Source organism: Lonchura striata, chromosome 3 (genome assembly GCF_050655825.1).
Source record: "Lonchura striata isolate lonStrDom1 chromosome 3, ASM5065582v1, whole genome shotgun sequence".
Lineage (NCBI taxonomy): Eukaryota > Metazoa > Chordata > Aves > Passeriformes > Estrildidae > Lonchura > Lonchura striata.
Window position 1 is genome coordinate 84339883 of NC_140705.1, and position 24124 is coordinate 84364006.

Below are 24124 nucleotides of genomic sequence, written 5' to 3' on the forward strand. Positions count from 1 at the left end.
ACTAATTTGGAAATGTGAATGAATACCTGCTGTCTTCCATGAATGACAAAAGCAGAGGGAGTCAGGGCAGAAAGCTGATGTATACTGTAAAGGATCTGTATTAAACCCTGAACTCTAGAAAGGCATATTGACGAGAGTATTTTGCTTTTCAGATATTAAGATTTCACCAAAATCAGAGGGGTCTTTCCAGCTCATGTCACTAAAGTGTAGGAAAAAAATAGCTGTAGGCATTACCTGGTCTTGAAAAATGTGTTTTTTTAAGTTCATCTCAAGACAATGGTTTAATCCAGTGGCTTTTCCTTTAGCAAAGCTCACTGAGAAGAGCTACCTGAGCTAGAAGACAGAGTAACTTCTGTATGTATGAGAATAAAGAAAAATGTTTTCCTTTCTGAAGGGCTGTAGCTTTTAAAGCTTTATAAAACAGATACAGTCAGCCAGAGATTTTATCTCAGTATGGTTAATGAAGTCTTGGCTCTGGCTCCCAAAGCAAAAAGTCTTGGCCAACTTAAGAGGCTGAATCTAGGCCTTTTATTTCACAAAATAAGGCTAAAAAGAACCATTTAAATCTAATTTGATTTCCTGGATAATACAGGTTTATTCTTACCTTTTGTTCCTGTCCATGCTGATCGTATTAGCAGATGACTCCGATAAAAGCAATACAAGATTACCTGGCGTAGTAGTACATAAAAATGTATTGATTTGTAGCCCCCCAAAAAATACCAAAGAAATGGAAGCAAAACAATAATGACCATAATAAATTTAATGAGCCTTTCATACCAGACCCATAATTAGCAATAGTTAGTAGGTGGGAGATTTGTATGTGTACTACACAGGGAGAGAAATGGTGTCACCTTTTAGTTACAGGATGGATAATCAGTTCCAAACTATCCCAGGAAACAATCATATCACTGACATAGAATATTTATGAAAAATTTATTTGCTAGGGGAAAAAAGAACAGGCAGTCATCAAGGATGTCAACACTGTGTATTTGTCAGATTCAGGAGTGAAGCACGAGCTAGGAATTCTTAAGGAGACATGTAAGACACACACCTGTTTGCCGCTGCCACAGGTGTTCTGCTGAAAATTATGGATAGTACAGATTATAATAATAAAAAAAAATAATTTCAGTAACAGTAACAATTTCTGTTACTGCTGAGAAAATACAGTGCTGCAGAGACATTTTTCTTCCATCTGTGTCACAGGTACAAAAGCCCAAATGAGGCAAATCTGAGTTGAAACATGTGCTAATGGGGAAATACCACTCACTCCTGGGAAGAGAAGTAAACAACCTTTTACAAACCCATTTGTGGAACATAAAGAAACAAAAGCCTACAGATCCTTTCTGGCTTTGAGGTAGAAGTCTTTGACCCTTGCTTTCATCAAATCATCCTGCACACTGAACTTTGTTTTGATGGCTCTTGTATTCTCCTAGAGGAAAAGATCACACACAATAGAGTACTAAAGACAATTTTGGAATAAGAAAATTTGAGATGTTGACAAACTTGAAAAAAACCCAGCAGAACAGTGGACAATATGTGCTTACTGACTATGCTAGTTCTGGTCACTAGTGGTTTAAGCAGAGAGGCTTTTGTGTATATTTGATATTATCCTTCAGCAAAGGGTGTCCGACTGGAAAGGGCTTTTTGCACCACTTAGGGCCCCTCTTCCAAATGGGCTTTGCAGATCTGACGGGCCAGCGGGTCAGGTACCTGTCAAAACAACACAAACACATCTCAGTTTTGAGACTGATCACTGAGAAATGTTCCAGCTGAAGCAGAAGCAAAGCACTATAGCCTTTGCCTCCCTAACATGCCTCTTTATAAAATGAATAACCATGACCAGAGCTCCCTCAATTCAGAAGGGACCACTGGAAAGGAATTTTTGTTTGTTTTGGAATTTCTAAGCTCATCTCTCTACTGAACCCACTGGCACCTGCTTGACTTCCAGTTTCACAAAACAAATCAGGTGTAGTTTCCAGGCTGCTGGCAAGTTGTCCACCTGCAGCTAAACTGGAGTGCCAAATCCCTTCATTGCAGCTAAGTCCAAGACTGAATGCATCCAGCCTCTAGGGGAAGTTTTATTTCAACAGCTGGTCTCAATAAGGTAAACTAATTACAAAGGCTAAATTCTGTGAGAAAGCTTCTAAATACGAATACATTTACTTTGGGAGAATAATTAGTTATTACTTCTGCATGCAATGGGTTTCTGGCCTAGTCTTGTATTTTTATATGTCCATATTTGCTCTAGTGTTCTCTGTACAATACTATTAGAGTCTACTAGTGCAGGAAGTCAGCACCTACAGTGTAAGAGGCATTAAAATGGAATTACCATTACAACTACAAATCTCTGTGAAGCGCAAAGTCTGGCAAACATGCTCTGCTTTTTACCATTTGAAGTTTTAGACTTGGCTTCACAAACACACAGGGGATTTCAGATCCAGAATCAGTTACTGGAAATCTTACCCTGTGGCTGGGTGGCCTGGAGTTTTGTTAGGCTTTAAATCTGTTGCTACCAGTAGAGAGGGGAATAGAGGTACTTAGAGAAAGAGGAGTCTTTTCACACAATAAAGATCCAAAGTAAAACCTTAGCATAATCTGCACAAACAATGCTCCAACAAATTAGAATTTGGAACAGACTGATAAACTTTGTCCAGCAATGTTTGCACGCATCTGTTGAGTAATCCCAAGATCTTAGTGTAACCTCAATCACTAATCCTCCCCACAAAAAGCGTTGTTACCTTTTATTTACATTGTGCAAATTTGTGATATTAAGAACTTTGGACAGAGACATTTGTTTGAAGGCATTTGGCACATTCATGAGAACTACAGAGAAAGCTTGCTATACCAGGCAGCTAAAGACTACAGAACAGCAGCCCATTTAGCACTTTTCTTCCTCAGTACTCCCTAACAGCACAAACTGAAAAATGAATCACATGTGGAGCTTTCTGTCTCTGAAATCAAGCCACTTTCAAAATACTTTGCTTTGAGGAGTTTTTGACAGCTAAAACATCTAGAAGCACCAGCAGGAGGGATCTGGGCGATGACACATAGCAAGATCCAGCAACTTGTTTTCCTATACATGCATTAAACTCATACCTTCTGACCTATAATGCTATCCTAGTGCATTAGTGGAATCCCTTAAATAACGGCCTCAGGACAGGAAGTAAGAGAGACTTTCCTGTCTCTAATTTCACATGCAAGGGGAGTTCAGAGAGACCAAATGCAGGTCCCCAGTTTGGAATCTGGCAAAGGATCATGGCAAGGCAGCTCCTCTGGGAGAAGCTGTATAGAAGATAAGCACATGGGCTAGGTCCTCCTTTTCATATTCCCCTTACTGCAAGGGGGGTGGTGTAGCACAAATTTTGGTATTGCAAGACTAACAGAAAAGGAGGGAAAAAATCCCAAATTGTTTTAATGCATCAATGTGCCAAGTGCACTTCTGGTCACATGTCCACACGATTATGGGAAAGTGCTCCTGTGATAATAAATGATCACACTGGGAGAGTAGTGAATGTGTGAATGTCAGATTCACATCAATGCTGTATGCAGGTTTAGACAGACAGTGGCTTTTTAAGAAATCCCTCTATTTCTGTGTGGGGGCTGGAAGTGCACACCCCAGTTCTGCATAGGAAGGAGGATTTAGTAATGGCCTGATTTTAAAGCTTTTGTTATTTCTCTTTTGAGCAGGTCTAATCCAGCCCTCTGGTCCAGGCTTCTGGCGTCCTCTGGGGACTGCAGGCTGGGGCTTTTCATTGTTAGCTGAAACAGACATTTGGATGCTTTTCCTTCCTGGAGCACATTTGCTTTTGGGGCTTTTAATACTTGCTTTGTCCAAAACTCAAACTTGTCCTATTTTGTTTGCTGCCTTTTTTTTTTTTTTTTTTTTTTTTTTTTTTTTTTTTTTTTTTACCTTGATTCAGCAGTGCAAAAGCCTGATGCCTGGGAGCAGTCAGTCTAGAAAGTTCCTTCACCTCTTTGACTAACTCCATTTCCTACTGATTTCACAGATTTGGGTGGTTTTTTTGGGTTTTTTTTTTTTTTGAGTAAAAACAATCCACAAGACTCTCAGAGGAAAGCTTCAAAACTGAGCATACAGGACTTTCCTGCAAAGTCTGCCATCCATGTAAGGTAGGATACACCCTTTTCTCGCTAAGTGCCCCTACTTTTCATGTATCCAATAAAGTTTGTCTTGGGGAGTTTTTATCCTCACCTACAAACACACTGGCAGAGTGTTTGAATTTTGTCAAATAGCTGAAGGTTGTCAAGACAGACTCTTCAGGTGGATGCCAAATACGGCTGGTCCACAATGTCCTAATCTGTCACTTCAGTGTGCAGAGCTCCCACTCTAGGCAAAGGGGAACATAACTGCCAGTCCTGGGAGTTGTGACTCACCTCAGGGCACTGCTTGCCACCTTGACTATGGTAGCGTCCTGTGCAAGAACTAGAATTCCTAGACTCCAAGTGCACAAATTAGTAACTTATGCAAAAAAAAAAAAAAGTGATAAGACACCCTGGTGGGACTTCCCTAATGGAAAACAGCAAGATACAATCAGGATGGAAACAATGGTGGTTAATTCACCTGCAGTCATTTTAATAGCCTAAAATCTCTGTAGCATGTGGAAGTCTGTTTTCATGGATTCTATTCAGTGGGCAGGCCTTCCCACTTGGAGGCTGCTACTTTAGACCTAGGAGTAGGCACAAGGCTTTCATGTGCAGGATAAGGGAAATGGGAAAACCACATACACAGCCCAAGCAAAGGCCATGTTGGTACAGTTCAAGTCTGAACTTCTGAACCCTCACTGAATTTTTTCAATATGGCTTTTGTTTGGATTAAGAGCAGAAGGCAGAGGGCTATCGATTGCAGGAAGCACTTGATGAAATGCTGGCGAGACTGCCTCTTCCTGCCACCTCCCTTCCCATGACACCTCTTGGCTTTGCTCACCTGCAACCCCTCTGGCTCTTTGCTTTTGAATGCACATGCCATGCACAACACAGTTCCCATGCAGATGAGAGGAACCACATGCTGCTGGAGTGAGATGCTGATAGTAGGGAAACTGGATTCTGCTCCCAGGGACTAGAGGTGTCCACAGAGCCCGAGAACTTTGTAATTCTTGACGAATTTGTAGGGAGCCTCCCTCTTGCTTAACACAGAACAGCTTCTCCAATTCAGGTGATGGAGGTGGGATTGACTTGGATACTAGCTGTGCCAAATTATGCTCTTCCAGTAGGAAGCTGGAAATGGAGTGGCAGCTGAGAACTCAAAATCAAGTATTCCATAATCTTACAGCACCTCTTGCTGACAGTCCAAGAACCTGTGACATTCCCTAGTCCTTTTGGATAGGGAACAACTTCACACTGTGTTTTAACCAATACTTTGGACCTGCCAGAAGAACATGAGTGCTATATTAATATTAAAAGAGCATCTAGATGCTGGCTTGAATTCAGGGATTGTTCTGGATAGACTATTAGTCCACATTTTCCATGCAAAAACTTCCATGCTGAAAAGAAAACTGCTGAGCTATTCAGGTTTCTATTACTTAAAGGAAGACGTTTGACCTACAGCTGAGCTTGACTGTTTCCCAAATGGTTCTGGGTTGTGGTGGCCTGCACACACATGACTCTGGAGTATGGGAACAGTCTGTCACCCTACACAATGCTGGTGAAATTGCTTAGAAGTTCCCTCAGCCTCGAAAGCTAGTGAAAATGTTTTGTTGCTGCAGCATGTAAGTGGAACATGCCAGGCTGGAGCATGAACAAATGCAGAAATAACAGCAGGAAGTTTTGAAAGGGAGAATACAGGCTGAGGATGAGGGAACAATTCTTGGCTGCATGACAAATTTGCTTGTGGAATGATCCCCTGGAAAGAGTGAAAGCCCCAGACTGGGCCAAACATGAGGAAAATGAACTGTAGGGAGTAATTCTGCATTGACAGGATAATCTTAATTTGTTTTCCATTTCCAACTTTTGCAGACAAATGATACGTAAGAGAAGGTGAGGACATGAGACTCAAGAGTTCATGGATGATGTGGGTTACTCCCATGGCCATTTCTTCAAAAGAACCATAGCTAGTAAAGCAGTTGAGTGGTAACATTCAAGAGTTCATGGATGATGTGGGTTACTCCCATGGCCATTTCTTCAAAAGAACCATAGCTAGTAAAGCAGTTGAGTGGTAACATTCATGAGCTATCACTGTCAAAAACAAATCAGGCAGAAAACAAAAAGGCACTAAATTCCAAGAAATGAGAAATATCATGGCAAGTCTCACCTGGACAGTGTCCCAGCTGCCGGGGATAGAAGAAGATTTGGAATGCTCCCCAGTTGAATTCTGACCACAAGGTGTTCTTATGTATCTCCTACCACCCTCAGCTTAGCTGACCACAAAGCTTAGCTTTTCACTTTCATCTTATGCCTTCTTCTGCAGTTCCCAATCTCCTGCTCCTCCTCTGTAACTAGTGTTACATTACATCATGATGAATGTTCCATACTATGCTAGACAGCTGTATAACCAAGTACAAGGCAGGATTTGCCTGTCAGATAGTCTCAAAGCATTCTGCTCTTCTTGAATTCCAGTAGTGGAAACAGGATAAGGAGTTGGAGTGGGTAGAGGAAGGCCAGCTGCCAAATGACCCAGTGCAAAGCAGGGAAATCCTTATCTCTTTGCAGAGAAATCTGGGGCATGTAGAAGGGAATGTCCAAGTTTGTACAATTGAGATAGTACAACCAGTTCAGAAAACAGAACAGGAATTCTGCTTTTTGGAAAACATCATTGAATAAGCAACAGAAGAGCACCTTCTTGAGAGGCAGAGGGGTTTTACATGATAAATCCACACTTCACAACACTAAATCAATGGCATTTCAGCATGCCTGACCCTTGTTAAAACAAGGCAGTTTGCTGATAGTTCCATATGGTGGCATGATACCTTTTAATCCCAGCTAGGTGCTAGCTAGTGCATGCCAGACTCTTTGGATTTGCAGCAGGCTCACTTTAATCAGGGCGACAGTGACATGGGCCAAACATTCTGGCCAACACAGCCACAACTGCAGTAAAAATATAGCTGAGGAACAGCTTTTTTTTAGTGCTTTCAAAAGTATACATTAATGCAGCTCCTCAGCTCTTTATATACTTTCTTAGTACATTTCCCAGGAGCTGTAGAGTTCCTCCTGTGTAGCTGGCCTGTACATTGTCTAAGGGACACATCAGTTTTTCATCAGGCTCATATATCCCTCTTTCGGCAACAGATGAAGCTGCTTTCAAAAATACTGACACAGCCTTGGAAGAAGTCTGGCTACAGGGAGCACTGACCAGAACTTTGCAAGACAGGAAAAAAATGAAACGGATTGCTCATCCAAATGAAGTAATCTGCCAGCCTTCAGCCAGGCCAGAGTTGCTGCTCCGAGTCTACATGCAGTAATACAGTGCTCAGGTCTGCATCATGGCAGAGGCACTGGGCTCTGAGTCCCAACTGACACTAAAGTGATGAATCTTCTTCAGTCTCAGGTGGTGTGAGTGGAATCAGTCCCTAAGGCTATCTGAAGCTTTAGTCCTGTCATTCTAGCAGCTGATGGTGTAGTATGCCAAGAGCTCTACCATGAGCAAAACATTCTTCACCTCAGTGTAGGATGGCAGGCAGTTCCCAGACACTACAAATTCCCACAGAAGTGTGTGAGGTAACATCTGGAGTAAACAGTGACTTCTCAGAAGCCCCTCCTTTACAAAAGTGAAAACTTTCTCCATTCAGTGTAAAGAGACAGACAACAGATTGCTTACATTACCTGTGTTTCTGTCTTAGAAAAGCTTTAACAAGGGATGCAAACATATTATGAGCCATCTCAGTTTCTCCCTTTTGACATTCCCAGGGTCATAGCAGCAGTGCAGAAAGGCACTGTTACTCTCATCTAAGCAGAGTGGTAAAGATGGCCAGAACAGCCAATACAGTGATCTTAAAAAGAGATGAAGCTCAAAGATTTGGAGAATACATTACTTAACTGTGTAATGAACTGCCTGCTATAATAGGCTCTCTTTAGATCTTGTTGATCTCTTCTTGAACTGGCACTTAAAAATCCAGTAGACATAAATACAATGAAGGAACAAGCTAAGTCAGGTGAATAGCCCTGATATTACATGTTTAAAGGATGATGCAGACATGTTCTAATGGCATCGAACAAGGCAGCTTGTTTGACTCCGAAGTTCAAGCCCCTTTTCTCCCCTGTCAGTTCACTTGCATTTGGCAGCACCACAGACTGAGTGCTTCCCAAGTTACTGCAGACTTACAGAAAGCTTTGGAAACAAGTACAGAGTCAAAGACAAGGTAAGCTTGGACAACTCATTTATGTGGGAAACTTCTGATAAGAGCTCTGGCTTAATTCCCAAAATAAGTACCAGCTAAATGACTTCAGTCATTCAGCATATGGGTGCACTTCAGGCTAAAGGAAGGAAGCAATTCGTAACTCCTGCCTTATGCCATGCCAGCTACTGCTCCAGAGCGCAACAAAGGAAGTACAGGTGGGGGTTCACATGGTCAAAATTCTTACAGAATGGCCAAGATTTTGCAAGGCTCCAACACACAGAGCTCTCCCCTTCCAACAGGCTGATAAGACAGTATCATGAGGGACCAGGAGAACACTCCTGAAGTACTCTTGCACTTTACAGTAGCTCTTGGGATAGTGTCAGCCCCACCACTAAAACTTTCAATCCCATTTCTTGATAGTATTCTCTTGTCTCCACTCAGACCCCAAAGTCTGCCTACTTCAATTCTACTCCATATTGTCAGCAAGCAGCTTTGCTCTCTTTTTCTAGACTGCTTCCACTGGGCCTGCTACACTCCCTCTTTGGGAAGAGAAAAACAAGGGTAGTGTAGGAAGGGGCTAGCAATGCAGTAATCTCCAATTTAATTGATTTAGAGATGTAGCACACCTATTTGCATGTAGAATGTATCCAGAGGTATTTGTTTTTATTAAAGGTGTATAGAACAATTTGTAAGAGTCAGGGCATTAGATCTAGAGTCCTGCTGAGATTCCAGCAAGATACTGCATATACCATTTCCAGTCTCAACCTACTCAGGGTTGCAATGTGAATGCTAACAAGATAATATGCTCCACCCCACAGCTGCCATATAAGACACAGGTACTAAAGAATCCTCAAGACTTGTAAGACACAAGGAAAAAGTTATTACAGTAGAAGTATCTGATGGCTACAGGGCTACAACAAACATCGAGTCCTCTAATCTGACCCTCACTGATACAAACATTATGCTGCTTGCCAGCATTTCCAGGAGCCTCTCTCAAAACTCCACTATAGAGCCAGACCTGAAATGTAGGAGTCTCCAGCTATCCTCAGCCTTGCAGTCTAAGCTCTCCCAGCGACACCCCCCCACGACCTCTGGTAACCCCATGGTTTGCTAATGTGAGACTGGTACACTGCTCTGACATCCCCATGGAAACAAAGTGTGAGGTTATAAACAGGGGATTAGCACCTCCAAGAGCCCAGCACAGAGCTGGAGGTGGCTGCAGGCTTTCCTTTTGTCCACCAAAGGCCAGGGGCCATTCAGGTTGGGGAGGGGGAAGAGCAATGAGAGGGTGAATTGCTGACTGGAGGAAACTGGGATGGGGCGGAAGGTAATGGGCCTGTGATGGACCCCTGCTGGCTGCTCAGTCCACCCTCCTCATTGCTGGTATCACTGCCTGGGCACTCTCCTGCTGTTGGGGGCTAAAACGGCTCAGCCGGAGAAAAGAAGGTTCAGTGAGGTCATACCAATGTTCCTAAGTACCCGAAGGGAGGGTGTAAAGAAGAGAGGGGCAGGCTCTCCCCAGTCACTGGTGCTCAGTGACAGGACAAGAGGCAATGGGCACAAATTAAGAAAGAAATTCTGTCTGAATGTAAGAAACACTGTCTTGGATGAGGCTGGTTCTCTGGAAAAAGCTGCCCTCAGAAGAGTCTGGGGAAGGTCTATCATAGGATGTACTCAAAACTTGGCTGGGCAGAGTTCTGAGTAAGCTGCTCTAGGTGGCTTGGCTTAAGCAGGGAGCTTGGACTAGACAATCTTCAGAGGCCTCTTCCAACCTCAGCTACTCTGTGGTGCTGCGACTCAATCTGTGGCATCCTCCTGTGACTGCCTTACTTATTGTTAGTGATGAGGAGGTAAGCACTGTTGGGAAGGATGGACAAATACGATTATTCATAAATGATACAGCCAGGATGAGAACAGTTCTCCCAGCTGGCCAGATGACACCCCTGCCTTCGGATGGGTCCTGGGGTCAAATGGACTGTTCCATCTCACCCCCCAAAAGATGTATGGTTCACCCCACACCTCTATCCCTCCCCTAAAACATCAAGTGTCTGTAACCCCATTGGCCATGCTTTGTTCCAACCCACCTTGAAGCCCCTTTATAAGGAGGCTTCAAGGGGCCACGCCGTCTCTTGGAACTTCCTCCCCTCTTGGAACCTCCTCCGTCCTCTTGGAGCTTCCCTTCTCCTAGAGCATCCTTTTGTCTCTCCCCTCCCCCACCCTCTCAGGCCCGGCCACGTGCTGAGTCTGGGAGCACGAGGCAGAACCTTCTGCACCCCCAATAAACCTCTTTCCTCAAGAGCAAACTTCAGAGATCTCTGCCTCCATTCATCTACACCGTGCTGGAGCGTGCTATTTTCCACAAAGCACAGCTGAGGAAGGGCCGGCAGACTCTAACATGTGTGGCAGTTTTAATCTTGTGTGAATAAATGGTTTTTATGAGGTATGATTTGTCCTTAAAAGACTGCCAAGAGAATATTGTGACAGATCTCCAAAATGCTGAATACTCTTTATGAACCCTGCTGCCTGAGGTGTTTCTCACCCAGTTGTAAGGAAATGCTTTTCCCTTTCTAATTTATTCCTGAATAAGAGAAATGTAGAAAGACAAGACTATTCACCTGTTCAGCTTGGGTTTCTTGAGAACATGCCCTTCAGGAAGTGGAGGCCTGTGGTTTGGCAACAAACCTGAAACAGAAAAAGATGTGAGAATATTTTGAGGTTCTATCGCATTCAGAAGTTACATTACACCTCATAAGCCAGGCAACAGCACGACAAAAACTCAAGTACATTAGAAAGGGTATTTGATTTTCAGTCACTGCTGAACCTACACCCTAGCCAGAGAAGCTAGGAAGTTGTGCTGGGTATAGGGAGGAAATGTACACCAAAGACGCTTGGGCTCATCACAGAGGCTTTTACAGAGGACACAGGGCACTGGTGTCCAATCAGATTCCATCTCCAGGATGGAAAATCTGACTATTAAAATTCTCAGTCCATTTAACTTGGATACAACTCAGGTATCAGGCATAAAGATCAGCACAATACTCTTGACTGTGTCAACCTGGGTCCTACTCCCAGGGAAAAGTAAAAAAGTCATCGCATGGCAGATGGCAGAGTTGTACGTTACTGATGGGGTAGGTCAAGCTTAGGTTAATCAAGTAATTTCAGAAGCAGGTGTTTAGTCATTAGTTACTGCAACACTTGTCTCATCTACAGTGATAAATGTCTGCTGTCAAGGCAGGAGTCAGGATACAGAGAAAGCAGAACAAGTAGTCTATATTCCATCACCCTGTCCCAGCACTTGGACCATAACAAGTTTGCTGGGTGACTGGACAATGACATCTCACTGATCTATACCAACTGGGCAGGAGACCTCTCTCAAGGGGTTCAGTAGGTACCCTACAGTCAGGGGTTATCTCTAGCAGAGTTACGTACCTGCACGGTGAGCCATCTGCACACAGACAGCAACCTTCTTGTGCTCCTCCAAGCAGAGGCCTGTGACCCTTCGTGGCAGCATCCCTCCATCTGAACGGATAAACTGACTTAGCAGCAAGACATCCTGAGGGAAGAAAGAAGGGCAAAACCATCAGTGCCCCAGCTACCTTCACTGCTGTGATTGCAGGTGTTGTGCTGAGCCTTGTGTTGTGTACAGAACCCAAAAACAATGTAAAACAAACAACGCATTTTGTCTGCAGCTTGGCAACAAGTGGCTTTTGCTTGCTATCAGTGCCTGCCAGTTTAGCTTAGTAAGGTCACTCAGATGGTTTGAGTCTTCCCCAGACTTCACTAGTGAAAACACATGATGTCAGCTTCAATCCCTGCTCCTTCACTGTTTTACTACTTGTTCCAAGATTCTTGCTAAGATAATGTATCCTAGGTACTCAGAGTTACACAAGACCTACAGATGGATATTGTTTACACAACTTGAAATGCCATCACAGCTGCTGTCCTAAAGTTCACAGATATGTTAGATCACCTCTGACTCCCTCCTTTTTCCCTCAGAGCAGGACTGTTCTCTGCTATCTACACCTCAAACTTTTATCTAGTTTCCCATGGTGGACCTTCCCTCAGGTCTCTCTGGAGGGGTGGAATGCAGGGAAATGGTCCAAGTTGTTGCATGAGGAAGCTTTACGTGCTGGTGAATAAGGACTAATAGGATAAATTGCTGCACTCTGTCCTTTGACTGTGTGTGCATTACGTGGGGCTGTGACAGTTATGGTGGACAAAAGGAGCACTTGAAGCATGCTGAGGGCTTTTCTGTGATTCAAGAACCATTTAGACTACACTGCTGTTGAATTTTACAATTAAAAACCCTAGAAATGTAAAGCAGTCCTTTTGATAAAGATAAAATTAAAGGGATCTCTAGGATAAGATAGTATCACAGGGCTGGAATGACAAATTCTTAAACACAGCAGCAACAGCTGTTGCACAAGTGTCCCATTAACTGCACACAGTACAACCGCCCAGGATTCAGATCCATGCTCTCCATTTCCACACACAACACCAGTGCAAAGATACCCCTCAGGCCAATATAAGCAGGCATTCTTAACATCCTGACATCAGCATAAGTTGGCCCAAAGGGCCTTCAGAGACTTCCCACTTGTTTTTTCCCCTTCAACAGACTTGTTGCTGGTTGAGAGTTTACTTCTCCACAGCTGTTCTAAGTATGTTCCTAGCTGAGGCAGCAGAACCATGCAGAGGCTGCCTGCAGGCGGAGGGGACTAGCCAGCCAGCGTCCTGACAGACTGAGTTCAAACGAGACATTCAAAGTTGCACCCCTTGGCCAGGGCAACTGGCAAGAACAAAGAGCACTTGTTGCTTTTCATGTTGGGTGATCCTGACTGCCAGCTCACAGATTCACAGACCCACTCCTACCCCCCACCCTTGCTGTTCTACAAAGAGCTCCCTGAAGCATTCTTACCTTAATTTACTGGCCTTGCAAAAGCTAATAATCCCGAGTAATATAAAGTGAGCATTCAGAAATCTAACTAGAAATTATTCACCCACCCCCACTGCACAAGACCAGCTCAGGTGTCAAGGAGGCTGCTGGAATTTAGAATGCCTTTCTGGTAATTATGGATTCTGACAGATGCTGTCATAGAATCGTAGAATTATTTGGGTAGGAAGAGACCTTAAAGATCGAGTTCATCCCTTCCCTTGCCCTGGTGGGCACTCTTTGTTTGATGCAGCTCAGGAGAGAATTGGGTTTCTAGCCTGTGAGTGTACACTGCTGGGTCATGTCCAACCTCTCATCCACCAGCACCCTCAAGTCCTTCCCAGGGCTGCTCTCCATCTGTTCATTCCCAGCCTGCCTTGATAACAGGGGCTGCATTGACCCAGGTGCAGCACTTTGCATATGTTCTTGTTAAACTGCATGAAATCCCACAGGCACTTCTTGAACTTGTCTAGGTTCCTTTGGATGGCATCCCACCTCTCAGTTGTGACATCTGCAAACCTGACAAAGGTGCACTCAATCCCTTTGTCCGTGTCATTAATGAAGGTACTAAATAGAACTGGTCCCAGTAAGGACGTCTGAGGTACACCACTTGTCACTGATGTCTACCAGACTCTGAGCAGTTGACCACTACTCTTTGGATGTGACTATCCAACCAACTCCTTATGCATCTAACAGTCCAGCCATTGAGTCTATCTCCTCCCAATTAAGAAAGAAAGATACTGTGAGGCCCATGTCAAAGGTTTTAGAGAAATCCAGATAAATAACATCTGAAGCCCTTCCCTTGTTCACTGATGGAGTCACTCCATCACCAAAGGGCACTGGGTTGGTCAGGCAGGACTTGCCCTTGGTGAAGCCTTGCTGGCTATATGAAATCTTCTTCCTGCCATCCATGCGTCTTAGCAAAGCTTCCTAGGGAGATGTTCTGTGATCTTCCTAGGCACAGAAGTGAGGCTGGTAAGTCAGTAGTTCTCAAGTTCCTCCTTTCTACCCTTTTTAAAAATGGATTCCGGTCACCTGGGACAAAATGCTGGTTACAAGCGTTATAGACAAAATGTTGAGGGTTTTTATTTGTTTAGGGGTTCTCTGGTTTGTTTTTGTCCTTCCCACCCCCCACCCCCAATCAATACCATCCTCACTAATATCACCATGACATGCAGTTTCCCTCTTCCCATATCTGGCTTTCTTTCTGTATCCACTTGTCTACAGTGAACATGTTCAGACTGATCTTCAGATCGAGCTCCTTTGAAAATATGGCATGTCATGTAGGCCCACTGACATTAAGGAACTGACTGTAGTATCTCACTGATACAAAATTACTTATCAGGCACCCTACAGAACAATGCTGTATCCAAATAATAAGAAAAGCCTAGCTGAGCAACTAGCAGCAGGCTCTTGGGAGGCCAGTCATGGTTGAGGGGAAGCAGTATCCCTCAGCCCAGCTAAAACAGGGACCTGCCAAGGACAACAGTAACCAGGACACCAGATGGTGCCAGCTGCACTAGCAGAAACTGGATGGAGGCCAACCAAAATGTCCAAAGGCATTGACTTTTGACCGCTCCTGAAATACACTAGATTGGATTTAGGGAAACAGAGCAGAACTCCATCCTCCTTTTTCCTCTTCTTTAGTTGTCTGCAACTTCAAATCACCAACAGCTCAATATGCCATTTAGCACACAACATTAACACTTCCCTAAGTGAAAAAGGACTGTTCAGCTTCAAGTGCCTAGAAAGATAAAAACTTGAAAGACTTTGCTACTAGCCTGCTGCATAACTCTGTGGAGAAAAGGAAGAAGAGAGCTGATGGCAAATTTGAGGCAGTTTCAGTCTTTGCAGCCATGAAAGCCTAAGTAGGCCACACACTCTTGTGAAGGGTGTGTGTGTGGTCCGAGTGATTTCTCATATTACCACCCCACCTCATGGAGTCACAGGCTCGTTATCAAGTGTTTCCATGCAAAGGGGGTGGTGGGAAGCAAATGGTGGTAATAGTTTTTTTTCTCCCTCTGGGGAAAAAAAAATCAAGAGAATCTGTTCTCTGTTATCATCTCTGACCAACAGTATCACCAACTGATCAACACCCTGGTGTGGCAGTCATTTCTTGACTGAAATCATCAGTCATGTCCCAGCTGCTACAGCTCCAAATCACAGTCATGCGGCTTGGCTTAAAATGCTGCACACTTGACCAAAGGTTTGTCCATTTCTGAAGATTCCCCACAGTTAACAGGCCAGGTGCCTCTCCCAGAGTATTCACACAGATGTATCTTACTACTGGGACAAAGCAGACAGGTACAGCCAACTTCATGGGGCAGCTGTGGAGGGAAGTGAAAAAGTACATAGAGCAGTCAAATTAAAAAATATGTCTGGCAAGTTCTCATGGTGCCGTCATGTTCAATGAAATTCACATTTTGTGCTAGTGGACAGCCAAGCCTGTAACCACTGATTTGCTTTAATCACTGGACAGCTCCCATGAGGCTGGACCCAGATTCCCACCCCTGTAATCTGCAGCATTTGATGAAAACAACTTGGACTGAATTAATCTAGGGCTAATAGGCAAAGCCTGTAGTTTGGTTTCTCCTAACTGTTGCCAAAGCAAGATGACATATTTACTGCCTTCTCAAACTAATGATGTTTGAAGTGGATAAGGGGGGCAAATTAAAAACAAGTTTAGCCTCCACTTCTAAAAGGGCTGGACAAACTTGCTAGATGGAGCACTATATACTGCATATTCTTGTGAATAGATGGTAACCAAAATGTAGAGGCACCTGCATTTTAATGTCTGCAGAAACTCTGAAAAGCAGGATCCTTGACTGACACGTGATTCATTAAAACTTTCATTTACCGCAAGAACAGTTCTATCTGTGCAGCCAAATTACTACTGGGCTGTATCAGACAAGTCTGCCAGTCATTATTTCCACTTATACAAGAGTCTAGTTTTTCCTTTCTCCCTTACTCCTGAGAGCTGTACACCATTATCCATGCATTTTGTAAAAGAATTGCAGGTTTCAATCCAGTTGCATCCATAGAATGACCAAAAGAATTTTTTTTATCTCTGATGGATATGAAAAAAAAAACAGCTGAGATCTCAGTTTCACTGGTCAGATAGACACATGCAGACCACAAACTGTGGGAATTTACATATTAAGTTCTGTTACCCTGAGCCACAGCAGAGGATCAGGATAGAACTGGGAAAGACAACTGCAGCCCTCTACACCACAGCTGAGGCAGACTGCTAGTGATCACAATGCCTGTTCAATTGATTAATGACTTTGGAGACACTGGTCCCCCAGTTCTCTGACAGCCAGAGTAACTCATTATGCCACTACTTTAGACTGTGCTAGTTGCACATGACAAAAGGAAAGTCCTGTGAGGTCATATTACGCAACTCCCTCAGGCGCTAATTCAACACTTCCCTTTTCATAGTGCCTCATTCAGTCCAATTACAAGCATCCCAAGCAAAAAAGCTCACACTTTCCTTTCTGTGCAACAGACTGATCTCAGTTTATCAATCTCAAAGGAACCACCATCTATTCTAATCTCTCACCAAGCTCATCTTTTGGGTTATGCTGTGTGAACTAAGCTATATCTTTAACAAAAATAGCTGCTCTCAATTTACAGACAATTAGGACAATTAACCACCATTGAGAAAAATGTCCCACTGTTTAATTGCTCACAGAGTTAAATGCCTGCACTTCACTACTTAAGCATCTCAAGATTCTGCTGCTCAGGACAGCTGCAACAGAGAATAAAATAGCAGAGAGTACTTTAGTGCAGAAAAGGAAGATTTTTATTCACCTTTTTATTGACTTTAGTACAGAAAAGGGAAATTTTAACATTTGAAAATCCTGAAAATATGTGACTAGTAAAAAGGATTCAAAAACATAAAGGACAAGTAGAGAAATGATCTACTCCAGAATTCAAGATTTCTCCTAGTTCTAATTAGCCCCACAGAAGGATGCTTCTAAGTATGAGGTAGGAAACGTTCGCAATTTCAAAATACCAGTTCACAGTGCTCTCTTTAGCTCTTTATCCAGAAAGAGTACTGGATATATACACACTAGATGCTCATGTATTCAAAATCCATGTGACAGCTGAGGTGGACACATTCGTAGACTGTGTCTCAGCACCACAACTTCTAAGAAACCATCTTAGCAATGATTCTCAAGACTGGCTACAGAATCTCTCTTCACATTTAGTTTTCTCTTGCCTCCTTAATGCACAGTAGAAATCAGGATCTAAGAATCAAAGTGAAGTGTGGAAGAAAACTCAGAACTTAGTTCACCTACAAACACGTGTAAAAATCTATGTTTCACACTGTCTGTTGTGACCAATTTCTAATCCTGGAACTCAGACTCTAGAGAATCATATTGTCTAATACTTTTTTGGTTCCTGACGGCATGATCTCTCCAGATATTCATTGGAGTCTTTTACCACGCATGACAGCAGGAACTGAATCTATGTAAGTCTACATATAAATTTCCAAGATGCAATCCACTGCCATAACTTATTTCATCCCTGAACATCAGTTTATAGTTTCTCAAGGGTTGTTAATGTGTGACTCATGGAATACTTTCTGTAAATCTCTAGAGTTACTGACTTTAATGATGCTGTTTACTTCTTCCATTTAAAAGTCACATAAAATGATATGAACCTTAAAGTATCTTCCAGAGTAAGTAAAAAGTTGTTTTTGATCACTACACAATTCAGCAACCATGAAAAAGAATTGCAAGGAATCTCTGCATTTGAACACAGGCAACACAAAACAGACATGACCCAGTTTTGTAGTACTTTACAAAGCTTAATGGTATTTGTCATTTAACCGAATTTATTATGATCTGCAAACTCATTGTATATCCAGGTTTCTGATGTTGTTGAGAAACCAAGCCAGGAAACACTAAACACTCCCCTTCCCCCAACTTATTTCACTGTTTAATATTGCACCCAGCCTGAGTAAGAATCACTGACAACATTAGATTCTAAATGCATCCATTTCTGCAACACAGGCTTTGAAAGCCACTAAACGTATTTCATTTACACCTCACATCTGTTGTTTCACCTGTCTCGAGTAATTGCAAGTATTTTGTCTGGTACTATTGCCATATTCATATTATTCATAATTCATGAGTCTTAATTAGTCCTATAATACAGGTTATTTGTTTTTACTGCTAGCTGACACCTTTTATTTGGAATTTGCAACATTTTATTTACCAATCAGTAACCATCAGCATCGTTCTCCTTCCTCTCTTACCTACTTGGTACGTCACTTGCAGTTTTCAAACCATATGGTGATTCCCTAGGATTATTTTTTATGCTTTAAAAAAATCCTGTGAGTGAAGTAATGTATTTGTTAGCTAATTCCTTCAAGACCTTGAGGCAACATGCAATACAGGCCTGCTGGTCTGTACCTAATTCAATGCTTAAGTTATTTCTTAATTTGTTTTTTCCTGTTGTTTTGCATTTGCAGATTGCCATCAATATACAAATACTAAAATATGTGTGCACTAGGACTACACACAAACAGCACAGTCATTTTGCAACCAAAGCGGCTTTCAATCCCCTTCTCCTCTCAATAATGGACTTTCTCACAAACATTTCTTTTTCTCCAATGTATTTGTATCCCCTTCTCTAATCCTATTGACATTAGCCTATTCTGAGTTTTCTGTTGCCTTATCTCAGTAAAATGTTCCTGTCTGCTTTTCTTCTTTTCTAATTCCAGTGTGGGTTTTGAGTATGCAAGGGGGTAATTTAGTCCTTTTGAAAACTCTGAGTGACCTCTTGAAAAGTTACATTCTCTATCATTATTGCTATATCATGCTTCTTATTCTGAAGTGTTTGTGACTATTGTACTTTTGTTTTAAAGCACTACAGGATTTCCTTCCCATATTCTAGGTTTACTGTTAGTTATCCCCTCATTAGTTAGTAAACTTCTCATTATAATTTCCTACAAAATGCTTGAATAAAACCTGTTTTTTCTCTTGCAAGGTAAGTAAAAATGCATGCTCCTTCATACTCACGAAAAGTTTTAAAAGCTGTATGAAGCAGTTACTGACTGAGTGAACAATGACAAATGAGGAATCGTAATGCTTGAAGTCATGTAATTGACCTAGTCAAGCCTTCCGGCCTCTCTGGAGCTAGGCCTGTATCCACTGACTAGATGCTACATTCCAGTTTGATTCTCTGTGAAGTGCAATGGTGAAATGCAGCTGGGCACGGAAATGCTATTACGACCTTTTCAGATCAGATGGCCATGTGAGTAATTCCAAATCTCCCATTTGATACAAGCTCATTCTTTTTCCCAGGTACACCATCTGTCAAGGCAGACAATTACTGCATAGGAGGCTCTTGCTGCACCCAAGAGAAGTAGAGCTAGAGTTAAGCATCTTTACTACACCCAGGAAAATACAAGAGGGGCAGTTTGTGGGGTATGTAGATCTGAGAGCAATACCTGTCTAGTGATGAGAGTTGGGGGAACTCCCTCATTAAACTTACCACATAATCGTACTTATGCTTCAGGTTCCAGCGGCAGATGGGACACTGGCCAGAGGAGTTTGGAGGAGGTGGTGCTTCAGCATCCTCTATAATTCTCCCTTCAATCTAGAAAACAATTCAGAGCATGTAATGATCAGGCACAGCTTACAGCTTTACCTGCACCTGTGACTCAAGGAATACTTTTCATCAAGTCCACAGTATACTGACCAGTTCTGTGAGGATGTAAAGGGGGACAGTATCTGCATCATTCAACTCACTTTTGTAGAGATACAACAAGCTCTTTGGTATGCTAGTGCCATAAACTATAGGGAGAAGGAAAAATTCAAAGGGCATAGAAAATCCTTTGGCAAATTCTTGTGTATGTTTTTCTAAATGTAAACTAGTTGACAGTCAGAGTGCAGATCTCATAGTCACCTGAATTCCTCTTATTGCAGTACTCTTTTAAAACACCATACCTTGAAAGTGGAGAGGCCTTTTAGCCAAAAGCTTTAAAATAACTTTTTTTCTGGGTACATGAGAATGTCACAGAATAGCAGATGCATGTTATAGCTGAAAACATATAGGGGCTTGCTATAAATATATATAGATATATATGGTGATTATAAATCACCAGCAGTGAAAACTCTGAGCAAAATTTAAATTTAAGAAAGGATAGTTAGGAAATGGCTGTGGGGCGTGTAGATTTATAATACTGATATTTCATCCAGTTTAATTCTCTGAACAATTTTTTCACAAGATTATAAAATTATCTTTTCTATATCACTATAAAGTGATTATTAATACTTATTTAATAATAATAATTTTCTCACAAGTAACATGCAGAGAGATGTACGAGGTGTGTAAAGGAAGAACTTGACAAATTTGTTTCCTAATCGTAGATGTGTTAGAAATACGAAGTCTATCTACATGTGCACTTGTCTTCTTTTTCTTTTTTGAGAACTTACTAATGGAAACAAGAGCTATCTCAAGCTGCACCCAAATGAACAGAAGAGACAGTAAAACTAAGCTATTTTTTTCTCCAGGATATTTTGGAGTTTCCTCTTGTCAAATTAAGATTAAAAGCAGATTCTGAACACCAACTGTCTGCTTCAAAGAGTGCAAGCACCAGAGTTTGAAAAGAAAACCTGGGTGAAATGAAAGATTACTTTTATGAAAACATCAGGTTCTGTGCCTAAAAACCTGGGAAGAGAAAAGCATGACCTTTCCTGTAAGTGTGCACTGGAAACTGGCACCCAGCTGAACTCACATAACTATTTCATATGCCAGATTTCTGCCTTTCTGATGATAAAATAGAAACAAGTAAGTTACTTGTAGTTTAAGCATCTCAGTACCTCAGACAGAATTGTCAATTTTTAAGTAAGATTCCCTCCCCTACAAGTAAAACAGCCAGTTTTACAAAAACAAATACTTTACTATGAATATAAGATATAGGCCAGTACCTAATTTTCTATTAATCAGTAAAGTTATTTTCAGGGAAGCCGGTGTATCTAGTCTTGATTCTTGCCAGTCTGGCTTCAGACTGTATAATGGCTGTAATTCCATCTCGAAAATACAGATTCAGAATGCTATGTCAACATCAATTTTTCTTGAGGTAAATTTCAGTGTGCAAGTTTTGGCAATGTTTTTCCAACTGCTGAGGACTTCTATACTGTTAATCCACCCAGTTGCTGTATTTCTGTTAATGTCTACGAGGGAGTGTAAGGGCTTTACATTCTCAGTATGCTGATGAAATCTGTATTTCTCTGGGATTTATTTACTGGTTCACATGAAATACTTCCCTCAATACTGACTGAAAACAAGGACACAGAAAGATGAACAGGGAAATATGGATTCAAGGCAGACTGATGTAGAATTGGCAGGAAAAATGGAGTGACCAATGGATAGACTGAGAAACATATCAGCACTTTAGTTTGTCAATTTACACCATTTTTTGACAACATTTTTCTCATCTAGGGGCACTGATGGATTCCAGACTCATGCTAGGATATTATACCACAAATATATCCAGATCTCCAGGAAGAATTATTTCCATAAAGTACCTTGGTAATGTAATGCTTACTTTTTCTACTTCAAGCCCGAGTTAATGTTTTGGACTTTTGCGACTATAATTTACATCCCCTTTGAAACTGAGTGCAAGCTACAGCAATCCACTGAGTGTGCTTTGTTGCTGTGCATACCCCCCTCTTGTTTTGGTTAAAACAACCTCAGGTCACACTTGCAAGCTCTTCTCTTCAGTTTCTGGGCAAAGATTAGTAATTTGGCACTTGAAGGCAAGAAATAGATACTTTCCATCATACATACTGTCACCCCTTAAACTTATTTTTTGTTGACAGTCTTACGACATCTTGCTAACTGCCATATATTTTAGATATGTCATATCAAATAGAGTAAGTTATCTGCTCCCTGCAGGCTTCAGACATGACAATGTCTGCTAACACAAATACAAAAAACTTACAGCAAAATATATTTCTGAGAAAAATACTTAAGAGCTTCAAAGGCATGAAGAAGGAAGTTTTTTGTTTCATTAGCAAGCAAAATAGTCCATTCCCTTCTTATTATTTGTGTATATATAGATTAACATTTAAGTGCACTGTCTTCTAGCTATTCCCAAATTCCTCAACTCTCATCTTATATATATATATATATATATATATATATATATATATATAAATATCTGTGTTATTTCTCTGCAGACAAGACATATAGTGCTACTGCCATATGCAATGTGAGCAGAATAATGCAATCTCCTTTGCCCTTCAGTAATTTCAGAGCTTCTAAAAAATTATAATTCTCTTGATAAAAGTATAACAGATTAGATGGTGCTGACTACACAAAGTTCTAATTCTACAGTTTTAATCTTTTCATTCCTGCCTTAAACTGTAGCTAAGAAGATGCTCTTCTTTATCAGTTCAGAACGTCTGTTTCATTTTCAGGAGCAGTTTTCCTTTAGTATTTAACATCTTAATTTGAAAACACCCCTTTCACTTAAATTTTTTTTAACACGTGTTATGAGATGGAAGCTTTGTATCACCTGAAGTCAGTATGGCACACGTTGCAGTCAAACACAACACAGATCATGAGATGTGTGTGGCATGTAGGCAGTACAGACACATCCTTCAATGCTACATTGCACTGCCAGCACAGGATGAAGTGACAAAGCCACTGGCAATCCTCCCTAGTGTCTGTCCACACTCAAGACAATACCAAATAGCACCAGTTTAAGAAATGAACTGAAGAATGGTCTCTAGCGCTTTAGATCCCAAATGCCTCTGGTCAAGGATCCCAACTTTAGCTAGGCTAGCAGCGAGGGGTTTGGTGCTCATGAGTGGCTCTGACTGGAGGTACCTGTCACCAACAACAGGCTGATAATCCTGTCTCCTTCAGCAGCCAAACCCTCCATTGCTTACCTGCACTCGTAGCAAATCCCCACCTTGGCTCTGCCTTCACACCCTGAGAGGTCTTTCAAGCAGAAAAGCGTCCCCTTTTTTCCTTTACTTGTTGTGGGGTAGGGCACAGGCACACGCGCGGCTGAAAGAGAGAGGAGCCACGGCAGAGGTAGCTACCAAGGAAAAGAGGTGCAGGGACTTACTGTGGTCGTGTTGCCTTCAGTCACTTCCACAACTGCAAAAGAAAAACGAGACGGGAAGCCACAATGAGACCCATGCAGCCTGAAAGAAGCAGCATTTGGGAGGGGGCGGGAGAAGAGGGCAAATTACAGCGACCGCAATCATCTCTCAAGGACAGCGGCGAGGCAAGGGGCCGCGGGGCCGTGCAGAGCCCCTGCGGACTCACCCTGGCGGAGGGCTCGGGCGGGCGGCGCGGCCCGGCCGCTGCCCAGGAGCCCGGAGAAGATCCGCCGCAGCGCCCCGCGCAGCAGCCCGGGCGCCGCCATCTTGCCGGGGCGGCGCTGCCGTCACGGCGCTTCCGCTGGCGGGGGCGGCGCTGCCGCCGCCATTTCGGGGCGCGCGTCGCTCGCCTCGGGCGGGCCGGGGGGAGGTGGCGCTTGCCCTGCCCAGTGTCTTCTTTGTGGTGTGGTCCTTCTCATTGTTTTCGTTTGTTTCTTTTAAGTGTGTTGTGGTTGGTACTGGGCTTGAGTTTTCCTGGTTTTTATTTTTTCTTTGTTTGGTTTGGTTGTTTGGGGCCTTGGGTATTTTGCGGTCGCATCAGCTTGGGATCACAGCATCGCAGATTCAGCTAGGTTGGAAAAGATCTCTGAGGTCATCGAGTCCGGCCCATGACTGAACGCCACCATGGGAACTAGACAATGGGAGTGCCACTTCCAGGCTTTCCTTAACACCTCCGGGGATGGTGACTCCACCACCCCCCCGGGTAGCACATTCCAATGTCGAATCGCCCTTTCTGGGGAGGAATTCCTCCAGCTGTCCAACCTGAACCTCCCCTG

The 24124-nt window shown here is 42.6% G+C and overlaps 1 protein-coding gene across 1 annotated transcript; it reads right to left on the reverse strand.

The window, feature by feature from the left end:
* Positions 1–745: 745 nt before the first annotated feature.
* MRPS18A (mitochondrial ribosomal protein S18A) lies at positions 746–23625 on the reverse strand. Its single transcript, XM_021550484.3, has 6 exons — positions 23515–23625; positions 23312–23343; positions 19723–19827; positions 11718–11841; positions 10904–10970; positions 746–1710 (listed from the first exon to the last, which is right to left on the reverse strand). The coding sequence occupies exons 1-6, from the start codon at positions 23612–23614 to the stop codon at positions 1566–1568; spliced, it is 573 nt and encodes a 190-aa protein (XP_021406159.1). The 5' UTR covers positions 23615–23625; the 3' UTR covers positions 746–1565.
* Between the last annotated feature and the right edge of the window lie 499 nt (positions 23626–24124).

Excerpts from the sequence above, each read along its gene's own strand:
- MRPS18A (XM_021550484.3), bottom strand. The coding sequence starts at position 23,614 with ATGGCGGCGCCCGGGCTGCTGCGCGGGGCGCTGCGGCGGATCTTCTCC. Across the intron at positions 23,344-23,514 it reads CGCCCGAGCCCTCCGCCAGG|TTGTGGAAGTGACTGAAGGC; the intron begins GTGAGTCCGCAG and ends TTTCTTTTGCAG. Across the intron at positions 10,971-11,717 it reads GCAGATGGCTCACCGTGCAG|GTTTGTTGCCAAACCACAGG; the intron begins GTACGTAACTCT and ends TTTCTGTTTCAG.